The 24024-nt window shown below is 57.6% G+C and overlaps 1 protein-coding gene across 1 annotated transcript in view; it reads left to right on the plus strand.

Annotated features, from left to right (window-relative positions):
• Positions 1-821: 821 nt before the first annotated feature.
• Positions 822-24024, plus strand: part of drd4b (dopamine receptor D4b) — a 168145-nt gene continuing 144942 nt past the window's right edge. Inside the window, exon 1 of the mRNA XM_070898579.1 lies at positions 822-1073. Coding sequence (XP_070754680.1) covers positions 834-1073 — 240 coding nt within the window. The 5' untranslated portion in view covers positions 822-833. The remainder of the gene's footprint in view (positions 1074-24024) is intronic.

Raw genomic sequence — 24024 nt, forward strand, 5'->3', positions numbered from 1 at the left:
CACAGCCACCGGTAACTCGGCACGGCATCGTGCTGCAGATCGGAGCTAGACTGCGGTAAAGGGCTGCGTCCGGGGGGTCTGGGGGCTTTGGGGGTCTGGAGATCCTCGATTAGAGGGTTGGGTCTGGGGTCTTTGGGTTAGAGGGTTGGGTCTGGGGGTCTTTGGGTTAGAGGGTTGGGTCTATTGGGTCTAAGGGTCTTTGGGTTAGAGGGTTGGGTCTGGGGGTCTTTGGGTTAGAGGGCTGGGTCTGGGGTCTTTGGGTTAGAGGGCTGGGTCTGGGGGTCTTTGGGTTAGAGGGCTGGGTCTGGGGGTTTTTGGGTTAGAGGGCTGGGTCTGGGGGTCTTTGGGTTAGAGGGCTGGGGCTGGGGTCTATGGGTTAGCGAGCTGGGTCTGGGGGTCTTTGGGTTAGAGGGCTGGGTCTGGGGGTCTTTGGGTTAGAGGGCTGGGTCTGGAGTCTTTGGTTTCGAGGGCTGGGTCTGGGGGAATCTTTGGGTTAGAGGGCTGGGTCTGGGGTCTTTGGGTTAGAGGGCTGGATCTGGAGTCTTTGGTTTCGCGGGCTGGGTCTGGGGGAATCTTTGGGTTAGAGGGCTGGGTCTGGGGTCTTTGGGTTAGAGGGCTGGATCTGGAGTCTTTGGTTTCGCGGGCTGGGTCTGGGGGAATATTTGGTTAGAGGGTTGGGTCTGGGGTCCTAGGTTGAGTCTCTGGGGGTCTCTGGGCTGGGCTTGGGGGTCGGGTCCCGGCGCTCCTCCCGCTGGGACCCCAGTGTGTGTCCGGGGGTGGGAGGGGAGGGGAGCGCAGGGCAGCGACTGCTCCTGGTCCCGGGGGCCGCAAACATGAACAATCTGAGCGGCAATGGGTCGGAGCCCGGCCCCCGGCCCTCTGGATACGATTTCCCGGCGCTGGTGCTCGGGACCCTGCTCATCCTCCTCATCACGGCCGGGAACCTTCTGGTCTGTCTCAGTGTCTACACCGAGAAACCGCTCCGCACCACAACCAACTTCTTCATCGTCAGCCTCGCCGCCTCCGACCTCCTGCTCGCCGTCCTCGTTCTACCGCTTTATGTCTACTCGGAGGTGAGAGAGAGAGACTGGGGGCGGGAGAGAGACTGGGGGGGGGGGCGGGGGAGAGACTGGAGGGTGGGAGAAAGAGACTGGAGGGGAGAAAGACTGGGTGTGTGGGGGAGAGACTGGGAGGTGGGAGAAAGAGACTGGAGGGGAGAGAAAGACTGGGGGTGTGGGGGAGAGACTGGGGGTGTGGGGGAGACTGGGGGGGGGGAAGAGACTGGGGGAGGGAGAGAGAGACTGGAGGGGAGAGAGACTGGGGGGGGGGTGGGGAGAGAAACAGGGGGGGGAAGAGAGAGAGATGGGGGGTAGAGAGACTGGGTGGGAGAGACTGGGGGATGCAAGAGGCTGGGATGAGATAGAGAGAGAGAGAGACTGGGGTGAGAGAGAGAGAGACTGGGAGCAAGGGGAGGGGGAGTGGGAGAGAGAGAGACTGGGGGGGGCGAGAGTGAAACTGGGGGAGAGAGAGGGAGAGACTGGTGGGGGGGGAGAGAGAGAGAGAGACTGGGGGGAGAGAGAGAGACTGAGGGAGAGAGAGAGAAAGTGAGAGAGACTGGGAGGGGGGGTGGAGAGAGAGAGAGACACGGGGGGAGCGAGAGAGAGAGAGACTGGGGGGAGAGAGAGACTGGGGGGGAGATAGAGAGAGACTGGGGGGGTGGAGAGAGAGAGAGAGACACGGGGGTAGCGAGAGAGAGAGAGACTGAGGGAGAGAGAGAGAGAGAGAGACTGAGGGGGGAGAGAGAGAGAGAGAGAGACTGGGGGGGAGAGCGAGCGAGAGTGGGGGGAGAGAGAGATAGACTGGGGAGGAGAGAGAGAGAGACTGGGCGAGAGAGAGAGAGAGAGACTGGGGGGTGGGAGAGACTGTGGGGGTGGGGGAGAGAGAAAGACTGGGGTGAGAGAGAGAGAGAGACTGGGAGGAGGAGAGCTAGAGAGACTGGGGAGAGAGAGAGACGGGGGGTGGCGAGAGAGAGAGATGGGGGGGGAGGTGGAGGGAGAGACTGGGCACAGAGAGAGAGAGAGGGAGAGACTGGTGGGGAAGAGAAGGGAGAGACAGTGAGAGAGATTGGGGTAAAGGGAGCGAGAGACTGGGGTAGAGGGAGAGAGAGACTGGGGAGAGAAAGAGGGAGAGAGAGACTGGGGGAGAGAGAGACTGGGGGAGAGAGAGAGAGAGAGACTGGGAGAGAGAGAGAGACAGACAGAGAGAGACTGGATGAGAGAGAGAGAGAGAGAGTGAGAGACTGGGGATGGGAGCGAGAGAAAGAGAGAGACTGGGGAGAGAGAGAGAGAGAGAGAGAGACTGGGAAGAGAGAGAGAGAGACAGAGAATGGGGAGAGAGTGAGAGACTGGGGGAGAGAGAGTGTCTGGTGGAGAGTGGGACTGGGGGAGAGAGAGAGAGACTGGGGAGAAAGAGAGAGAGACTGGTTGAGCAGTGGAGAGACTGGGGTGGAGAGAGAAAGAGATGGGGAGGGGGGAGAGAGACTGGGGGGAAAGAGCGTGAGAGAGAGAGACGGGAGAGAGTGAGAGAGAGATTGGGGGGAAGAGAGAGACTGGTGGAGAGAGAAAGAGAGACTGGGGCAGAGAGAGAGACTGGGGGAGAGAGAGAGAGGGAGAGACTGTGGGGAGCGAGAGAGAGAGAGAGAGAGACTGGGAGCGAGAGAGAAAGATTGGGGAAGAGAGAGAGTGACTGTGTGAGAGAGAGAGAGACTGGGCAGAGAGAGGAGAGAGAGAGAGACTGGGAGATAGAGCGAGAGAGAGTGGGGGAGGTGGGAGAGGGGAGGGGAGGGGGGAGAGAGAGAGACTGGGAAGAGAGAGAGACTAGGGAGAGAGAGAGAGACAGAGAGAGAGAGAGAGACAGGGGTGGGGAAGGGGGAGAGAGAGAGACCGGGGAGAGAGAGAGAGACTGGGGAGAGAGAGAGCGAGAGAGACGGGGGGAGGGGGGAGAGAGCGAGAGTTGCGGAGAGAGAGAGAGGGTGAAACTGCGGGGGAGCGAGATAGGGAGAGAGAGAGAGACTGAGGGGAGCGAGAGAGAGAGAGAGAGACTGGGGGAGAGAGACTGGGGGAGCGAGAGAGACGGGTGGGAAGAGAGACTGGAGGGAGGGAAAGACTGGGGAGAGGGGAGAGAGACTGGAGGGAGAGACGGACTGGGGGTGGTGGAGAAAGAGACTGGTGGGGGGAGAGAGACTAGGGGAGAGAGAACAAGAGAGACTGGGGGTGGGAGAGGCTGGGAGAGAGAAAGGCACTGGTGGGAGAGAAAAAGAGAGAGAGACTGAGGGAGGTAGAGAAGGAGAGAGAGACTGCGGGGGGGGGGGGAGAGACTGGGGGGGAGAGAGACTGGTGGGGGAGAGAGAGAGGGGTGACAGAGAGAATGGGGGGGCGGGGAAGAGCCTGGAGGGGCTGAGAGAGAGAGAGACTTGGGGAGAGAGAGTGAGAGAGAGAGACTGGTGGGGGGGTGTGCGGTGGGGAGAGAGGTAGAGACTGGGGGAGAGTGAGAGAGACTAGGGAGAGAGTGAGACTGGGGAGGAGAGATAGAGAGAGAAACATAGAAACTTAGAAAATAGGTGCAGGAGCAGGCCATTCAGCCCTTCTAGCCTGCACCGCCATTCAATGAGTTCATGGCTGAACATGAAACTTCAGTACCCCCTTCCTGCTTTCTCGCCATAACCCTTGATCCCCCGAGTAGTAAGGACTTCATCTAACTCCCTTTTGAATATATTTAGTGAATTGGCCTCAACTACTTTCTGTGGTAGAGAATTCCACAGGTTCACCACTCTCTGGGTGAAGAAGTTTCTCCTCATCTCGGTCCTAAATGGCTTACCCCTTATCCTCAGACTGTGACCCCTGGTTCTGGACTTCCCCAACATTGGGAACATTCTTTCTGCATCTAACCTGTCTAAACCCGTCAGAATTTTAAACGTTTCTATGAGGTCCCCTCTCATTCTTCTGAACTCCAGTGAATACAAGCCCAGTTGATCCAATCTTTCTTGATAGGTCAGTCCCGCCATCCCGGGAATCAGTCTGGTGAACCTTCGCTGCACTCCCTCAATAGCAAGAATGTCCTTCCTCAAGTTAGGAGACCAAAACTGTACACAATACTCCAGGTGTGGCCTCACCAAGGCCCTGTACAACTGTAGCAACACCTCCCTGCCCCTGTATTCAAATCCCCTCGCTATGAAGGCCAACATGCCATTTGCTTTCTTAACCGCCTGCTGTACCTGCATGCTAACCTTCAATGACTGATGTACCATGACACCCAGGTCTCGTTGCACCTTCCCTTTTCCTAATCTGTCACCATTCAGATAATAGTCTGTCTCTCTGTTTTTACCACCAAAGTGGATAACCTCACATTTATCCACATTATACTTCATCTGCCATGCATTTGCCCACTCACCTAACCTATCCAAGTCACTCTGCAGCCTAATAGCATCCTCCTCGCAGCTCACACTGCCACCCAACTTAGTATCATCCGCAAATTTGGAGATACTGCATTTAATCCCCTCGTCTAAATCATTAATGTACAATGTAAACAGCTGGGGCCCCAGCACAGAACCTTGCGGCACTCCACTAGTCACTGCCTGCCATTCTGAAAAGTACCCGTTTACTCCTACTCTTTGCTTCCTGTCTGACAACCAGTTCTCAATCCACGTCAGCACACTACCCCCAATCCCATGTGCTTTAACTTTGCACATTAATCTCTTGTGTGGGACCTTGTCGAAAGCCTTCTGAAAGTCCAAATATACCACATCAACTGGTTCTCCTTTGTCCACTTTACTGGAAACATCCTCAAAAAATTCCAGAAGATTTGTCAAGCATGATTTCCCTTTCACAAATCCATGCTGACTTGGACCTATCATGTCACCATTTTCCAGATGCACTGCTATGACATCCTTAATAATTGATTCCATCATTTTACCCACTACTGAGGTCAGGCTGACCGGTCTATAATTCCCTGTTTTCTCTCTCCCTCCTTTTTTAAAAAGTGGGGTTACATTGGCTACCCTCCACTCCATAGGAACTGATCCAGAGTCAATGGAATGTTGGAAAATGACTGTCAATGCATCCGCTATTTCCAAGGCCACCTCCTTAAGTACTCTAGGATGCAGTCCATCAGGCCCTGGGGATTTATCGGCCTTCAATCCCATCAATTTCCCCAACACAATTTCCCGACTAATAAAGATTTCCCTCAGTTCCCCCTCCTTACTAGACCCTCTGACCCCTTTTATATCCGGAAGGTTGTTTGTATCCTCCTTAGTAATACCGAACCAAAGTACTTGTTCAATTGGTCTGCCATTTCTTTGTTCCCCGTTATGACTTCCCCTGATTCTGACTGCAGGGGACCTACGTTTGTCTTCACCAACCTTTTTCTCTTTACATACCTATAGAAACTTTTGCAATCCGCCTTAATGTTCCCTGCAAGCTTCTTCTCGTACTCCATTTTCCCTGCCCTAATCAAACCCTTTGTCCTCCTCTGCTGAGTTCTAAATTTCTCCCAGTCCCCAGGTTCGCTGCTATTTCTGGCCAATTTGTATGCCACTTCCTTGGCTTTAATACTATCCCTGATTTCCCTTGATAGCCACGGTTGAGCCACCTTCCCTTTTTTATTTTTACGCCAGACAGGAATGTACAATTGTTGTAATTCATCCATGCGGTCTCTAAATGTCTGCCATTGCCCATCCACAGTCAACCTCCTAAGTATCATTCGCCAATCTATCCTAGCCAATTCACGCCTCATACCTTCAAAGTTACCCTTCTTTAAGTTCTGGACCATGGTCTCTGAAATTACTGTTTCATTCTCCATCCTAATGCAGAATTCCACCATATTATGGTCACTCTTCCCCAAGGGGCCTCGCACAATGAGATTGCTAATTAATCCTCTCTCATTACACAACACCCAGTCTAAGATGGCCTCCCCCCTAGTTGGTTCCTCAACATATTGGTCTAGAAAACCATCCCTTATGCACTCCAGGAAATCCTCCTCCACTGTATTGCTTCCAGTTTGGCTAGCCCAATCTATGTGCATATTAAAGTCACCCATTATAACTGCTACACCTTTATTGCATGCACCCCTAATTTCCTGTTTGATGCCCTCCCCAACATCCCTATTACTGTTTGGAGGTCTGTACACAACTCCTACTAACGTTTTTTGCCCTTTGGTGTTCTGCAGCTCTACCCATATAGATTCCACATCATCCAAGCTACTGTCTTTCCTAACTATTGCATTAATCTCCTCTTTAACCAGCAATGCTACCCCACCTCCTTTTCCTTTTATTCTATCCTTCCTGAATGTTGAATACCCCTGAATGTTGAGTTCCCAGCCCTGATCATCCTGGAGCCACGTCTCCGTAATCCCAATCACATCATATTTGTTAACATCTATTTGCACAATTAATTCATCCACCTTATTGCGGATACTCCTTGCATTAAGACACAAAGCCTTCAGGCTTGTTTTATTAACACCCTTTGTCCTTTTAGAATTTTGCTGTACAGTGGCCCTTTTTGTTCTTTGCCTTGGGTTTCTCTGCCCTCCACTTTTCCTCATCTCCTTTCTGTCTTTTGCTTTTGTCTCCTTTTTGTTTCCCTCTGTCTCCCTGCATTGGTTCCCATCCCCCTGCCATATTATTTTAAATCCTCCCCAACAGCACTAGCAAACACTCCCCCTAGGACATTGGTTCCGGTCCTGCCCAGGTGCAGACCGTCCGGTTTGTACTGGTCCCACCTCCCCCAGAACCGGTCCCAATGCCCCAGGAATTTGAATCCCTCCCTGCTGCACCACTGCTCAAGCCACGTATTCATCGGCGCTATCCTGCGATTCCTACTCTGACTATCACGTGGCACTGGTAGCAATTCCGAGATTACTACTTTTGAGGTCCTACTTTTTAATTTAGCTCCTAGCTCCTTAAATTCGTTTCGTAGGACCTCATCCCTTTTTTTACCTATGTCGTTGGTACCAATGTGCACCACGACAACTGGCTGTTCTCCCTCCCTTTTCAGAATGTCCTGCACCCGCTCCGAGACATCCTTGACCCTTGCACCAGGGAGGCAACATACCATCCTGGAGTCTCGGTTGCGGCCGCAGAAACGCCTATCTATTCCCCTCACAATTGAATCCCCTATCACTATCGCTCTCCCACTCTTTTTCTTGCCCACCTGTGCAGCAGAGCCAGCCACGGTGCCATGAACTTGGCTGCTGCTGCCCTCCCCTGATGAGTCATTCCCCTCAACAGTACCCAAAGCGGTGTATCTGTTTTGCAGGGGGATGACCACAGGGGATCCCTGCACTACCTTCCTTGCACTACTCTTCCTGCTGGTCTTCCATTCCCTATCTGGCTGTGGACCCTTTCCCTGCGGTAAGACCAACTCACTACACGTGATACTCACGTCATTCTCAGCATCGTGGATGCTCCAGAGTAAATCCACCCTCAGCTCCAATTCCGTAACGCGGACCGTCAGGAGCCGGAGGTGGACACACTTCCCGCACACGTAGTCGTCTGGGACACCGGAAGTGTCCCTGAGTTCCCACATGGTACAGGAGGAGCATAACACCCGACCGAGCTCTCCTGCCATGTCTTAACCCTTAGATACACTTAAACTGGTAATAACAATGTTAAAAGTTACTGACCAATATAAGAAGAAAAAGAAAAACTACTCACCAATCACCAGCCAATCACTTACCCCCTAGGCTGTGACGTCACCTTTGTATCTTTGCCTTCTCCCTGTAGCTGCACCGGTACGCCTCTCGCCGACCCCGGACTCGCGCTGCTCCGAGCTCCCGCCTCCTCGACTGACTGCTCGAACTGCTCGACTCCCGCTGGCCTTTATAGGCCTCTCGCCTATACTTTGGGAGAGAGAGAGGGAGATACTAGGAGAGTGGAGAGCGAGAGAGAGAACTGGGGGAGAGAGAGAGTGGTGGGGGGGAGGAGAGAGAGAGAGAGAGAGACGGGGGTGGGAGAGACTGGGGTGGAGAGAGAATGGGGGAGGGGGAGAGAGAGAGATAGTGACTGGGGGGGGAGAGAGAGAGAAAAACTGGGGGTGGGGTTGGGGGGGAGAGAGTCTGGGGGAGAGAGAGCAAGATTGACTGGGGGGAGAGAGAGAGAGACTGGGGAGAGGGAGAGAGACTGGGGGTACGGGGGAGAGACGGGGCGGGGAGGGTGGAGAGAGAGACAGGACAGAGAAAGATAGAGAGAGACTGGGGGGAGAGAGAGAGAGAGACTGGGGGGGAGAGAGAGAGAGAAGCTGGGGGTGGGAGAGGGAGAGACGGAGAGAAAGAGAGACTGGAGGATGGGGGAAGAGTGGGAGAGACTGGGCGGGGGGGAGAGCGAGATGGGGGATAGAGAGAGAGACTGGGGAGAGAGAGCGAGAGAGACTGGGTGGGGCGGGGAGAGAGAGAGACTGGGTAGAGAGAGAGAGGGAGATTCCATTGGCAGGGGAGAGATGGAGGTGGCGGGGGGAGAGAGAGAGACTGGGGAAAGAAAGATACTGAGGATAGAGAGAGAGAGACTGGGGAGGGATAGGAAAGAGAGAGAGAGAGACGGGGGAATGGGGGAGAGGGAGAGAGAGCGACTTGCGGAGAGAGAGAGAGAGGGAGAGACTGCGGGGGAGAGAGAGAGAGGGAGAGAGAGACTGAGGGGAGCGAGAGAGAGAGAGACTGGGGGGAAGAGAGACTGGAGGGAGAGAGAGACTGGGGGGTGGAGAGAGAGACTGGGGGGGAGAGAGACTGGGGGAGAGTGAGCAAGAGAGACTGGGGATGGGAGAGACTGGGAGAGAGAGGGAGAGTGATTGGGGGGGCGAGAGAAAGAGAGAGATAGAGACTGGGGGCGGGGAGAGAAAGAGGGGAGAGAGAGAGTTAGAGAGGCTGTGGGAGGAAGAGTGAGAGAGAGTGTGGGGGGCGGGGGATGAGACTGGAGGGCTGAGAGAAGGAGACTAGAGAGCAAGAGAGACTGTGGTGGGGGGGTGGGGGCTAGAGAGAGAGAGAGAGAGGGAGAGAGAGACTGGGGAGAGAGAGAGAGAGAATGACGGGGGGGGGGCAGATAGAGAGACTTGCGGGGAGAGAGAGAGAGAGGGTGAGACTGTGGGGGAGAGAGCTAGAGAGAGAGAGACTGAGGGGAGTGAGAGAGAGAGAGAGACTTGGAGGGGAGAAACTGTTGGGGGGGGGGGTGCGGCGAGAGAGACTGGGGGGGAAGAGAAACTGGAGGGAGGGAGAGACTGGGGAGGGGGGAGAGAGACTGGAGGGAGAGATAGACTGGGGGTGGTGGAGAGAGAGTCAGGTGGGGGAGAGAGACTGGGGGAGAAAGAGCAAGAGAGACTGGGAGTGGGAGAGACTGGGAGAGAGAGAGGCACTGGTGGGAGAGAGAAAGAGAGAGAGAGACTGAGGGGGTAGAGAAGGAGAGAGCGACTGCGGGGGGGGGGGGAGATTGGGGGGGGAGAGAGACTGTTGGGGGAGAGAGAGAGGGGTGAGAGAGAGAATGGGGTGGTGGGGAAGAAACTGGGGGTGCTGAGAGAGAGAGAGACTTGGGGAGAGAGAGAGAGAGACTGGTGGGGGGTGGGGAGAGAGGGAGAGACTGGGGCAGAGTGAGAGAGAGAGAGATAAACTGGTGTAGAGGGAGAGAGAGACTGGGGAGAGAGGGAGAGAGAGAGAGAGAGAGAGACTCGGGGAGAGAGACTGGGGGAAAGAGAGTCTGGGGGAGAGAGAGTGAGAGAGAGAGAGACACTGGGGGAAGAGAGAAAGAGAGAGAGACTGGGGGGGTGCGAGGGAGAGAGACAGAGACTGTGGGGGGGAGAGAGAGACTGGGAGAGAGGGAGAGAGACTGGGGGGGGCGGAGGGAGAGAGAATGTGGGGGAGAGACTGGGGGGCTGAGAGAGAGAGACTAGGGAGAGAGTGAGACTGGGGAGGAGAGATAGAGAGAGAGACTTGGGGAGAGAGAGAGAGGGAGATACTGGGAGAATGGAGAGCGAGAGAGAGAACTGGGGGAGAGAGAGAGTGGGTAGGAGGAGAGAGAGAGAGAGAGAGACGGTGGGGAGAGACTGGGGTGGAGAGAGAATAGGGTAGGGGGAGAGAGAGATAGTGACTGGGGGGGAGAGAGAGAGAAACTGGGGGTGAAGTTGGGGGGGAGAGAGTCTGGGGGAGAGAGAGCAAGATTGACTGGGGGGAGAGAGAGAGACTGGGGAGAGGGAGAGAGACTGGGGGTGCGGGGGAGAGACGGGGCGGGGAGGGTGGAGAGAGAGAGACCGGACAGTGAAAGAGAGCGAGAGACTGGGGGAAGAGAGAGAGAGACTGGGGGGGGGGAAGAGAGAGAGAGGCTGGGGTTGGGAGAGGGAGAGAGGGAGAGAGAGAGACTGGAGGGTGGGGGAAGAGTGATAGAGATTGGGGGGTAGAGCGAGAGAGAGATGGGGGAGAGAGAGAGAGACTGGGAAGAGAGAGCAAGAGAGACTGGGTGGGGCGGGGAGAGAGAGAGAGACTGGGTAGAGAGAGAGAGGGAGATTCCATTGGCAGGGGAGAGATGGAGGTGGCGGGGGGAGAGAGAGAGACTGGGGAAAGAAAGATACTGAGGATAGAGAGAGAGAGACTGGGGAGGGATAGGAAAGAGAGAGAGAGACGGGGGAATGGGGGAGAGGGAGAGAGAGCGATTGCGGAGAGAGAGAGAGAGAGAGGGAGAGACTGCGGGGGAGAGAGAGACTGAGGGGATCGAGAGAGAGAGAGAGAGACTGGAGGGAGAGAGAGACTGGGGGGTGGAGAAAGAGACTGGGGGGGAGAAAGACTGGGAGAGAGTGAGCAAGAGAGACTCGGGATGGGAGAGACTGGGAGAGAGAGAGAGAGAGAGAGTGATTGGGGGGGTGAGAGAAAGAGAGATATAAAGACTGGGTCGGGGAGAGAAAGAGGGCAGAGAGTGAGAGAGAGAGAGGCTGGGGGAGGGAGAGTGAGAGAGAGTGGGGGGGGGGGATGAGACTGGAGGGCTGAGAGAGAGAGACTAGAGAGCGAGAGAGACAGACTTGGTAAGAGAGAGAGTGAGAGAGAGACTGAGGGGGGAGAGAGAGGGAGAGACTGGGGAGACAGAGGGAGAGAGAGAGAGAGAGAGAGAAACTGGGGTAGAGGGAGAGAGAGACTGGGGCAAGAGAGAGAGACGGGGCAGGGGGTGGGAGCGAGAGAGATTTGCGGAGAGAGAGTGAGAGAGGGTGAGACTGCGGGGGAGAGAGATAGAGAGAGAGAGAGACTGAGGGGAGTGACAGAGAGAGAGAGAGACTTGGGGGGGGGAGAGACTGGGGGGGTGCTGCGAGAGAGATTGGGGGGGAAGAGACTGGAGGGAGGGAGAGACTGGGGAGGGGGGAGAGAGACTGGCGGGAGAGACAGACTGGGGGTGATGGAGAGAGAGTCAGGTGGGGGGAGAGAGACTGGGGGAGAGAGAGCAAGAGAGACTGGGGGTGGGAGAGACTGGGAGAGAGAGAGGCACTTGTGGGAGAGAGAAAGAGAGAGAGACTGAGGGGATAGAGAAGGAGAGAGCGACTGCGGCAGGGTGGGGGACTGGTGGGGGGAGAGAGACTGTTGGGGGAGAGAGAGAGGGGTGAGAGAGAGAATGGGGGGGCGGGGAAGAGACTGGGGGAGCTGAGAGAGAGAGAGAGACTTGGGGAGAGAGAGTGAGAGAGAGAGACTGGTGGGAGGGTGGGGAGAGAGGGAGAGACTGGGGGAGAGTGAGAGAAAGTGGGGTAGAGAGAGAGAGAGAGACTGGGGAGAGAGGGAGAGAGAGACTGAGGAGGCGCGGAGGGAGAGAGAATGTGGGGGAGAGACTAGGGGGCTGAGAAAGAGAGACTAGTGAGAGAGGTGGGAGGTGGAGAGAGAGAGACTGGACAGAGAGAGAGAGAGAGAGTCTGGGGGGAGAGAGAGAGAGACTGGGGGGGAGAGAGAGAGACTGGGGGAGAAAGAGAGAGAGAGAGACTGGGGGGGAGAGAGAGAGAGAGAGAGAGACTGGGGAGAGAGAGAGAGAGAGAGATTCGGGGAGAGAGACTGGGGGGAGAGAGAATCTAGGGAAGCAAGAGAGAGAGACTGCGGTGGGAGAGACTGGGAGAGAGGGAGAGAGAGAGAGACACTGGGGGGAGAGAGAAAGAGAGAGAGACTGAGGGGGTTAAGAGAGAGAGAGAGAGAGAGAGACTGGGCGGGTGAGGGAGAGAGCGAGAGAGAGACTGGGGTGAGAGAGAGAGAGACTTGGTGAGAGAGAGAGTGAGAGAGAGAGAGACTGAGAGGGAGAGAGAGAGAGGAAGAGACTGGGGGAGAGAGGGAGAGAGAGAGAGAGAAACTGGGGTAGAGGGAGAGAGAGACTGGGGAGAGAGAGAGAGAGAGACGGGGGCGGGGGGAGAGAGAGAGACTTGCGGAGAGAGAGGGTGAGACTGTGGGGGAGAGAGATAGAGAGAGAGAGAGACTGAGGGGAGTGAGAGAGAGAGAGAGACTTGGGGAGGAGAGCCTGGGGTGGGGGGGGTGGTGGGTGCGGCGATAGAGACTGGGGGGGAAGAGAGACTGGAGGGAGGGAGAGACTGGGGAGGGGGGAGAGAGACTGGAGGGAGAGACAGACTGGGGGTGGTGGGGGGAGAGAGACTGGGGGAGAGAGAGAGCAAGAGAGACTGGGGGTGGGAGAGACTGGGAGAGAGAGAGGCACTGGTGGGAGAGAAAGAGAGAGACTGAGGGGGGTAGAGAAGGAGAGAGCGACTGGGGGGGAGAGAGACTGTTGGGGGAGAGAGAGGGGTGAGAGAGAGAATGGGGGGGCGGGGAAGAGACTGGGGGAGCTGAGAGAGAGAGAGAGACTTGGGGAGAGAGAGTGAAAGAGAGAGACTGGTGGTGGGTGAGGAGAGAGGGAGAGACTGGGGGAGAGTGAGAGAGAGAGAGAGAAACTGGGGTAGAGGGAGAGAGAGACTGGGGAGAGAGGGAGAGAGAGAGAGAGAGAGAGAGAGAGAGACTGGGGGAGAGAGAGTCTGGGGGAGAGAGAGAGAGAGACTGCGGTGGGAGAGACTGGGAGAGAGGGAGAGAGAGAGATAGAGACAATGGGGGGAGAGAGAAAGAGAGAGAGACTGAGGGGGTTAAGAGAGAGAGAGAGAGAGAGAGACTGGGGGGGTGAGGGAGAGAGAGAGAGAGACTGGGGTGAGAGAGAGAGACAGACTTGGTGAGAGAGAGAGTGAGAGAGAGAGAGACTGAGGGGGAGAGAGAGAGAGGGAGAGACTGGGGGAGAGAGGGAGAGAGAGAGAGAGAGAGAAACTGGGGTAGAGGGAGAGAGAGACTGGGGAGAGAGAGAGAGAGAGAGACGGGGGCGAGGGAGAGAGAGAGACTTGCGGAGAGAGAGAGAGGGTGAGACTGTGGGGGAGAGAGATAGAGAGAGAGAGAGACTTAGGGGAGTGAGAGAGAGAGAGAGACTTGGGGAGGAGAGCCTGGGGTGGGGGGGTGGTGGGTGCGGCGATAGAGTCTGGGGGGGAAGAGAGACTGGAGGGAGGGAGAGACTGGGGAGGGGGGAGAGAGACTGGAGGGAGAGACAGACTGGGGGTGGTGGAGAGAGAGTCAGGTGGGGGGAGAGAGACTGGGGGAGAGAGAGAGCAAGAGAGACTGGGGGTGGGAGAGACTGGGAGAGAGAGAGGCACTGGTGGGAGAGAAAGAGAGAGACTGAGGGGGGTAGAGAAGGAGAGAGCGACTGGGGGGGAGAGAGACTGTTGGGGGAGAGAGAGGGGTGAGAGAGAGAATGGGGGGGCGGGGAAGAGACTGGGGGAGCTGAGAGAGAGAGAGAGACTTGGGGAGAGAGAGTGAAAGAGAGAGACTGGTGGGGGGTGGGGAGAGAGGGAGAGACTGGGGGAGAGTGAGAGAGAGAGAGAGAAACTGGGGTAGAGGGAGAGAGAGACTGGGGAGAGAGGGAGAGAGAGAGAGAGAGAGAGAGAGAGAGACTGGGGGAGAGAGAGACTTGGGGAGAGAGAGAGAGAGACTGGGGGGGCGGAGGGAGAGAGAATGTGGAGGAGAGACTGGGGGGGCTGAGAGAGAGAGACTAGGGAGAGAGGTGGGAGGGTGGAGAGAGAGAGACTGGACAGAGAGAGAGAGAGAGAAAGACTGGGGGGAGAGAGAGAGACTGGGGGAGAGAGAGAGAGAGACTGGGGGGGGGGGCAGAGAAAGAGAGAGAGTGGGGAGAAGAGACTGGGGGGGCTGAGAGAGAGAGACTAGGGAGAGAGGTGGGAGGGTGGAGAGAGAGAGACTGGACAGAGAGAGAGAGAGAGAGAGACTGGGGGGAGAGAGAGAGACTGGGGGAGAGAGAGAGAGAGACTGGGGGGGGGGGCAGAGAAAGAGAGAGAGTGGGGAGAGAGAGAGAGAGAGAGACTGGGGGAGAGAGAATCTCGGGGAGAGAGAGAGACTGCGGTGGGAGAGAGAGGGAGAGAGAGAGAGAGAGAGACACTGGGGGGAGCGAGAAAGAGAGAGAGACTGAGGGGGGTAAGAGAGAGAGAGAGAGACTGGGGGGGTGAGGGAGAGAGAGAGAGACTGTGGGGGGGAGAGAGAGACTGGGGAGAGAGAGAGAGAGACTGGGGGGGGTGCGGAGGGAGAGAGAATGTGGGTGAGAGACTGAGGGGCTGAGAGAGAGAGAGACTAGGGAGAGAGGTGGGAGGGTGGAGAGAGAGAGAGACTGGACAGAGAGAGAGAGAGTCTGGGGGGAGAGAGAGAGAGAGAGAGAGACTGAAGGGAGGAGAGAGAAGGAGACTGAGACTGGGGGGGGGAGAGAGAGAGAGAGAGAGAGAGAGACTGGGAGAGAGAGAGCGAGAGAGACTGGGCGGACGGTGGGGGGGGGGGGTGGTGGGGGGAGATAGAGACTGGGGAGAAAGAGAGACATTGCATGGGCAGGGTAGAGAGAGCTGGGAGGATGGAGGCGGAGGGGGGCGGGGGAGAGAGAAAGACTAGGGAGAGAGAGAAACTGAGGAGAGAGAGAGAGACTGGGGAGTGATAGGAAAGAGAGAGAGAGACGGGGGATGGGGGAGGTGGAGAGAGAGGGGGAGAGAGAGTGACTTGCGGACAGAGAGAGAGAGGGAGAGACTGCGGGGGAGAGAGAGTGGGAGAGAGAGAGACTGAGGGGAGCGAGAGAGAAAGAGAGAGAGACTAGGGGGGAATGTGTGAGAGAGACTGTGGGGGGGGGAAGTGAGTCTGGAAGGAGAGAGAGACTGGAGGGGTGGAGAGAAAGACTGGGGGGAGGAGAGGGAGAGACTGGGGGAGAGGGAGCAAGAGAGACTGGGGGTGGGAGAGACTGGGAGAGAGAGAGAGAGAGAGAGACTTGGGGGGGGTGCGTGAGAGGGCGAGAGAGGGAGAGAGAGACTGGGGGGGAGAGAGAGAGGGGAGAGAGAAAGAGAGGCTGGGGGAGGGAGAGAGAGAGAGAGAGACTTGGGGGGTCGAGAGAGGGAGAGAGAGACTGGGGGGGTAGAGAGAGATCGGGGAGGGAGAGAGAGAGAGAATGGGGGGGCGGGGAGGAGACTGGGGGGCTGAGAGAGAGCAACTCGGGAGCGAGAGAGACTGTAGGGGAGTGAGAGAGAGTAGGTGGGGAGGAGAGAGTGAGAGAGACACTGGGTGGGGGGGAGAGATTGGGGGAGAGAGAGAGAGAGTGAGAGAGAGAGACTGGGGGGAGAGAGAGAGACTGGGGGGGGGGAGAGAGAGAAACTGCGAGTCGGGGTGCGGGGTGGGTAGTGAGACTAGGGCAGAGAGAGCGAGATTGACTGCGGGGGGAGAGAGAGAGACTGGGGAGAGAGAGAGAGACTGGACAGAGAGAGAGAGAGAAAGAGAGAAAGAGAGTGAGATACTGGGCAGACAGGGAGAGACTGGGGAGAGAGAGAGAGGGGAGAGAGAGAGAGAGAGAGACAATGGGGGGTGCGGGAAGAGTGAGAGAGATGAGGAGGGAGAGCGAGAGAGAGAGAGAGACTGTGCGGGGTGGGGCGGGGGGGGCGGTGGGGGGGAGAGAGAGAGAGAAATTGGGGAGAGAGAGAGGAAGATTGCATGGGTAGGGGAGAGAGAGTGGAGGCGGGGGTGGGGGGTGGGAAGAGAGACTGGGGAGAGGAAGGAACTGAGGAGAGAGAGAGAGAGAGAGAGAGACTGGGGAGAGAGAGAGACTGGGGAGAGAGAGACTGGGGAGAGGGAGAGAGAGACTGGGGAGGTATAGAGAAGAGAGAGAGAGAGACTGGGGTAGAGAGAGAGAGAGAGATAGAGGGAGAGACTGGGAAGGTAGAGGGAAAGAGAGATTGGGGAGAGAGAGAGAGAGACTGGGGAGGGATAGTAAAGAGAGAGAGAGACTGGGGGAGAGAGAGAATGAGATAGAGAGACTTGGGTAGGGAGATTGAGAGACTGGGGAGAGAGAGAGAGAGAGACTGGGGAGAGAGAGACTGGGGAGAGGGAGAGAGAGATTGGGGAGGTATAGGGAAGAGAGAGAGAGAGACTGGGGGAGAGAGAGAGATAGAGGGAGAGACTGGGGGGTAGAGGGAGAGAGAGATTGGGGAGAGAGAGAGAGAGAGACTGGTGTTGGGAGAGACTGGGAGAGAGAGAGAGAGAGATGTTGGGGAGAGAAAAAGAGAGAGAGACTGCGGGGGTATGGGGAGAGAGAGAGAGACTGGGGGAAAGAGACAGTGATTGGGGAGGAGAGAGAGAGAGATTGGGGAGTGAGAGAGAGCGAGACTGGGAGGGGGGAGAGAGAGACTGGGGAGAGAGAGAGAGTGACTTGGGGGGGAGAGAGAGAGACTGAGGGGGAGAGAGAGAGAGAGAATGGGTAGGGCGAGGTAGAGACTGGGGGGCTGAGAGAGAGAGACTTTGGAGAGAGAGGGAGAGACTTTGGAGAGAGAGGGAGAGACTGGAGGGGAGAGAGAAAGAGACTGGGGCGAGAGAGAGAGAGAGAGAGACTGGGGAAGTGAGAGAGTGTGAGAAAGAGAGACTGGGGAGTGGGAGAGCGAGAGAGAGATTGGGGGGGAGAGAGAGAGAGAGAGAGTCTGGGGTGGGGGGGAGAGAATGAGAGACATCAGGGGAGTGAGAGACAGGGAGAGAGAGAGAGAGAGATAGAAAGACTGGCGGGGGGAGGGGGCAGATACTGGGGGGGCGAGAGACTGGGGGAGAGAGAGAGTGAGAGAGAGAGATACTGGGGGGGGGGGAGAACAAGAGAGAGATTGGGGAGGGAGGCAGAGGAAGACTGGGAGGAAAGAGAGACTGGGGGAGAGCGACAGTGGGGGGGAGGGGGGGAGAGAGTTAGAAAGAGACTGGAGGTGGGGGGTTGGGGGAGAGACTCGCGGAGAGAGAGTGAGAGTGACTGGGGGGAGAGCAACAGCGACTGGAGGGGAGAGAGAGAGGGGAGAGAGCAAGAGACTGGATGGGTGCGAGAGAGAGAGAGAGAGACTGGGGAGAGAGAGAGAAACTGGGCAGAGAGAGAGAGAGAGAGAGAGAGACTGGGGCGAGAGAGAGACGGGGGGTGGGAGAGAGAGAGAGGGGAGAGAGAAAGAGACAGAGACTGGTGGAGGGAGGGGAGAGAGGGAGACTGGGGCGGGGAAGAGAGTGAGAGAGAGATTGGTGGGCGGGAGAGAGAGAAAGAGCCTGGGGTGGGGGTGGGGGAGAGAGAGACTAGGGGAGAGAGAGAGAGAGACAGAGTGGGGGGGGGGGGGTGGGCGGAGAGTGAGACTGGGCGGTGGGGAGAGAGTGAGAGAGAGAGATGGGGGAAGGGACAGAGAGACTGGGGGGGGGAGAGAGAGACAGACTGGGGTTGAGAGAGAGAGCGAGACTGGTAGGGGGAGAGAGAGACTGGGGGAAGAGAGACTGGGGAGAAAGAGATAGAGACTGGGGGGAGAGAGAGAGAGAGAGAAACTGGGTGAGAGAGAGAGAGAGAGACTGGGGGTGGGAGAGAGAGAGTGGAGAGAGAGAGAGAGAGAGAGAGAGACTGGTGGGGAGAGATAGAGAAAGAGACTGGGGGTGAGAGAGCGAGAGAGACTGGGTGGAGGGTTTGGGGAGCGGAGAGAGAGAGAGACTTGGGAGAGAGAGAGGGAGATTGTGTGGACAGGGGAGAGACGGAGGAGGCGGCGGGGAGAGAGAAAGACTGGGGAAAGAGAGAGAGAGAGACTGGGGAGGGTTAGGAAAGAGAGAGAGAGACGGGGGGGATGGGGGAGGGGGAGAGAGAGAGACTTGCGGAGAGCGAGAGAGGGAGAGATAGCGAGGGAGAGAGAGAGGAAGAGAGAGAGACTGGGGAGAAAGAGGGAGAGACTGGGGGTGAGAGAAAAAGAGACTGGGGCGAGAGAGAGAGAGACTGGGGAAATGAGAGAGTGTGAGAAAGAGAGACTGGGGAGTGGGAGAGCGAGAGAGAGATTGGGGGGGGGGAGACAGAGAGAGTCTGGGGCGGGGAGAGAGAATGAGAGACACCAGGGGAGGGAGAGACTGGGGGAGAGAGAGAGATAGAGAGAGATAGAAAGACTGGCGGGGGGAGAGGGCAGATACTGGGGGAGGGGGGGAGAGAGAGACTGGGGGAGAGAGAGAGTGAGAGAGAGATACTGGGGGGGAGAACGTGACAGAGATTTGGGAGGGAGGCAGAGGAAGACTGGGAGGAAAGAGAGACTGGGGGCGAGCGACTGGGGCGGTGGGGGGGGAGAGAGAGAGAAAGAGACTGGAGGTGGGGGGGTGGGGGAGAGACTAGGGGAGAGAAAGCGAGAGTGACTGGAGCAGGGGAAGAGAGAGAGAGAGACTGGGGGGAGAGAAACAGCGACTGGAGGGGAGAGAGAGAGGGGAGAGAGCGAGAGACAGGATGGGTGGGAGAGAGAGAGAGAGACTGGGGAGAGAGAGAGAAACTGGGCAGAGAGAGACTGGGGGGAGAGAGAGACTGGGGTGGGAGAGAGAGAGGGGAGAGAGAAAGAGAGATAGAGACTGGTGGAGGGAGGGGGGAGAGAGGGAGACTGGGGCGGGGGAGAGTGAGAGAGAGATTGGTGGGGGAGAGAGGGAGAGAGAGCCTGGGTGGGAAAGAGAGAGAGAGAGAGACTGGGGGAGAGTGAGGCTGGGGGGTGGGAGAGTGAGAGAGAGAGATGGGGGAAAAAGAGAGAGAGAGACTGGGGGGAGAGAGAGACAGACTGGGGTTGAGAGAGAGAGTGAGAGTGGTAGGGGGAGAGAGAGACTGGGGTTGAGAGAGACTGGGGAGAGAGAGAGAGAGAGACTTGGGGGAGAGGAGAGAGACAGAGAGAATGGCGAGGATGGGGAAGAGACTTGTGGGCTGAGAGAGAGAGACTGGGGGGAGAGAGAGAGAGAGACTGGGGGGAGAGAGATCAAGAGAGACTGGGGGGTGGGGAGAGAGAGAAAGTGATTAGGGAGAGAGCGCGACTGGGTGGGCAGGAGAGAGACAGAGGGGGCAGGGGAGAGAGAGAGAGACTGGGGAGAGAGAGAGAGATGGGAGAGAGAGAGCGTGAGACTGGGGAGTGATAGGAATGAGAAAGAGAGACTGGGAGAAAGAGAGAGAGAGATAGAGGGAGAGACTTGGGGGGGAGAGAGGGAGAGACTGGGGGAGAGAGAGAGAGAGACTGGGGTAGAAGGACAGAGAGACTGGGGAGAGAGAATGAGAGAGAGAGAGAGACTTGGGGATGGAGACTGGGGGGAAGCGAGAGACTGGGAGGGTGAGAGTCTTGGGGAGAGAGAGACTGGGGGAGAGCGCGAGAGAGAGACTGGGGGAGGGAGAGAGAAAAATGTGGGGGAGAGAGAAAGAGAGAGAAACTGAGGGGGGAGGGGGAGAGGGAGAGACTGGGGGAAAGAGACAGTGACTGGGGGGGGAGAGAGAGAGGGACTGGGTGATGAGAGAGAGAGACTGGGAGGGGGAAGAAAGAGACTGGGGGAGAGAGAGACTGGGGAGCGAGAGAGACTGGGAGAGAGAGAGAGAGAGACTGGGGGGTGAAAGAGAGCGAGACTGGGAGGGGGAGAGAGACACTGGTGGGGGGAGAGACTGGGGAGATAGAGGGAGAGAGACTTGAGGGGGGAGAAAGAGAGAGAGACGGGGGAGAGAGAGAGAGGGAGAGAATGGGGAGGGCATGGGAGAGACTGGGGAGAGAGAGAGAGACTGGGGGAGAGAGAGACTGGGGGGTGAGAGAGAGCGAAACTGGGAGGGGGGAGAGAGAGAGACTGGGAAGAGAGAGAGAGAGAGAGAGACTTGGGGGAAGAGAGAGAGAGAGACTGGGTGGAGAGAGAGAGAGAATGGGGAGGGCAAGGGAGAGACTGGGGGGCTGAGAGACTGGGGGAGAGAGAAAGAGAGACTGAGGGGGGAGGGGGAGAGAGAGAGAGACGGGGAAAGAAAGAGAGAGACTGGGGGTGGGGTTGCGGGGGGGGGAGAGACTGGGGGGAGAGACTGGGGGGAGAGACAGCGAGATTGACTGTGGGGGAGAGAGAAAGAGAGAGAGACTAGGGAGAGAGAGACTGGGTGAGAGAGAGAGAGACTGGGTGAGAGAGAGAGAGAAAGTGGGTGAGAGACAGACAGAGTGACTGGGGGTGGGAGAGAGGGGAGAGAGAGAGAGACTGGGGGGATGGGGTGCGAGAGGGAGATGGGGGGGGGAGAGAGAGAGACTGGGGAGAGAGAGCGGGAGATTGCGTGGTCAGGGGAGAGACGGAGGAGGCGGCGGGGAGAGAGAAAGACTGGGGAGAGAGAGAAACTTAGGAGAGAGAGAGACTGGGGAGGGATAGGAAAGAGAGAGAGACTGGGGGTTGGGGAGGGGGAGAGAGAGAGACTTGCAGAGAGACAGAGAGAGAGAGGGAGAGACTGGGGTGGGGGAGAGAGAGAGAGAATGGGGAGGGCAGGGGAGAGACTGGGGGGCTGAGAGAGAGAGAGACTGGGGAGAGAGAGGGAGAGACTGGGGGGGAGAGAGAAAGAGACTGGGGAAGTGAGAGAGTGTGAGAAGGAGAGACTGGGGGCTGGGAGAGCGAGAGAGAGATTGGGGGGGGAGGGAGAGAGAGAATCTGGGGCGGCGGAGAGAGAATGAGAGACACCAGGGGAGGGAGAGACTGGGGGAGAGAGAGAGAGAGAGATAGAAAGACTGGCGGGGTGGGGGGCGGGGGGGAGGGGGGTGATACTGGGGGGGGGGAGAGACTGGGGGAGGGAGAGAGTGAGAGAGAGATACTGGGGGGGAGAACGAGAGAGAGATTGGGGAGGGAGGCAGAGGAAGACTGGGAGGAAAGAGAGACTCTGGGGGAGAGCGACTGGGAGGGGGGGGTGGGGAGAGAGAGAGAGAGAGAGAGAGACTGGAGGTGGTGGGGTGGGGGAGAGACTCGGGGAGAGAAAGCGAGAGTGACTGGGGGGGGAAGAGAGAGAGAGAGACTGGGGGGAGAAAAACAGCGACTGGAGGGGAGAGAGAGAGGGGAGAGAGCGAGAGACTGGCTAGGTGGGAGAGAGAGAGAGAGACTGGGCAGAGAGAGAGAGAGAGAGACTGGGAGGAGAGAGAGACTGGGAGTGGGAGAGAGAGTGAGGGGAGAGAGAAAGAGAGACAGAGACTGGTGGAAGGAGGGGAGAGAGGGAGACTGGGCCGGGGGTGGAGAGTGAGAGAGAGATTGGTGGGGGAGAGAGAGAAAGAGAGCCTGGGGGGGAAAGAGAGAGAGAGAGAGACTGGGGGAGAGAGAGACTGGGAGAGAGAGAGAGAGAGACAGAATAGGGGGGTTGGGTGGAGAGTGAGACTGGGGGGAGGGGGGGAGGGGGGGAGAGAGTGAGAAAGAGGCTGGGGGAGGGAGAGAGAGAGAATGTGGGGGGGGGGCGGGGAGAGATTGTGGGGCTGACAGAGAGAGACTAGGGAGCGAGAGGGACTGTGGGGGAGAGAGAGAGACTGGAGGAGGAGAGAGAGAGAGAGAGAGAAACTGGGGCAGAGGGAGAGAGAGACTGTGGAGAGAGAGAGAGAGAGGATTGGAGGGAGAGAGAGACTGGGAGAGAGAGAATCTGGGGGGAAAAAGAGACTGCGAGTGGGAGAGACTGGGAGGGAGGGAGAGAGAGAGACACTGGGGGGAGAGAGAAAGAGTGAGACTGAGGGGGGAAGAGAGCGCGAGAGACTGGGGGGCGAGGGAGAGACGGGGGCGCGGAGGGAGAGAGAATGGGGATGCGGGGGAGAGACTGGGGGGCTGAGAGAAAGAGACTAGGGAGTGAGAGGGACTGTGGGGGAGAGAGAGAGACTGGAGGAGGAGAGAGAGAGAGAGAGAAACTGGGGTAGAGGGAGAAAGAGACTGGGGAGAGAGAGAGAGAGAGAGTGAGAGGATTGGAGGGAGAGAGAGACTGGGAGAGAGAGAATCTGGGGGGGAGAGAGAGACTGCGAGTGGGAGAGACTGGGAGGGAGGGAGAGAGAGAGGCACTGGGGGGAGAGAGAAAGAGACAGACTGAGGGGGGAAGAGAGCGTGAGAGACTGGGGGGCGCAGAGGGAGAGAGAATGGGAGGGCAGGGGAGAGACTGAGGGGCTGAGAGAGAGAGACTAGGGAGAGAGAGAGACTGGGGAAGATTGAGAGAGTGGGGGGAGGAGAGAGAGAGGGAGAGAGAGAGAGACACTGTGGGGGAGAGACTGGGGGGGAGAGAAACAGGGGGAGAGATAGAGACTGGGGGGGAGAGAGAGAGAGCAAAACTGGGGGTGGGGTTGGGGTGTAGAGAGACTGGGGGGAGAGAGAGTGGGATTGACTGCGGGGGGGGGGAGAGAGAGAAAGAGATTAGGTAGAGAGAGAGAGAGACTGGGGGTGCAGTGGAGAGACGGGCGGGGAGGCGGAGGGTGCTGAGAGAGAGACTGGACAGAGAGAGAGAGAGAGAGAGAGAGAGACTGGGCAGACAGAGAGAGAGAGACTGGGGGTAGAGAGAGATAGACTGAGGAGGAGAGTGAGAGAGAGAGCCACTGGGGGGGGTGGGGGCGGTGTGAGAGAGGCTGGGGGGAGAGCGAGAGAGAGACTGGGGAAGATAGAGAAACTGAGGAGAGAGAGAGAGAGCGAGAGACTGGGGAGGGATAGGAAAGAGAGAGAGACGGGGGGATGGGGAGGGAGAGAGAGAGAGAGAGAGACTTACGGAGAGAGAGAAAAATGGAGAGACTGTGGGGGAGAGAAAGGGAGAGAAAGAAACTGAGGGGAGTGAGAGAGAGAGAGAGAGAGAGACTGGCGCAGAGAGACTGGGGTGGGGTGAGGGGGGGGTGGGGAAGGTAGAGACAGGAGGGAGAGAGTGACTGCGGGGATGGAGAGAGAGATTGGGGCGGGGCGGGCAGAGAGACTGGGGAGAGAGAGCAAGAGAGACTGGGGGTGGGAGAGACTGGGAGAGAGAGAGAGAGAGAGAGACTAGGAGGGCATGAGAGAGAAAGATTGGGGGGGTGGGGGGAGAGAGAGAGACACTGGGGGGAGAGACCGAGGGGGAGAGACTGGGGGAAGAGAGAGAGGGAGAGTGAGAGAGAGAGACTGGGAGAGAGAGAGAGAGATAATGGGTGGGAGGGAGAAAGATAAACTGGGAGTGGGGGTGGGGTGGGGGAGAGAGATTGGGGGAGAGAGAGCGAGATTGACTGGGGGGAGAGAGAGAGAAGCTGTGGGTGCGGGGGAGAGACGGTGAGCGAGAGGATGGAGAGAGAGAGACTGGGAGGAGAGAGAGGGATAGACTAGGGGGAGAGAATGAGAGAGACTGGGAGTGGGAGAGAGAGAGAGGGGAGAGAGAGAGAGAGAGAGAGACTACGGGTGGGGGGGGAAGAGTGAGAGAGACTAGGGGGAGAGAGAGAGATTGCATGGGCAGGGGAGAGACGGAGGAGGCGGCGGGGAGAGAGAGAGACTGGGGAGAGAGAGAAACTGAGGAGAGAGAGAGACTGGGGAGGGATAGGAAAGACAGAGAAATGGGGGGGATGGGGAGGGTAGAGAGAGGGAGACTTGCGGAGAGAGAGAGATAGAAAAATGGAGAGACTGTGGGGGAGAGAGAGGGAGAGAAAGAAACTGAGAGGAGTGAGAGAAAGAGAGATTGGAGGAGAGAGACTGGGGTGGGGTGAGAGAGACTGG

Source organism: Pristiophorus japonicus, chromosome 14, assembly GCF_044704955.1.
Source record: "Pristiophorus japonicus isolate sPriJap1 chromosome 14, sPriJap1.hap1, whole genome shotgun sequence".
NCBI lineage: Eukaryota > Metazoa > Chordata > Chondrichthyes > Pristiophoridae > Pristiophorus > Pristiophorus japonicus.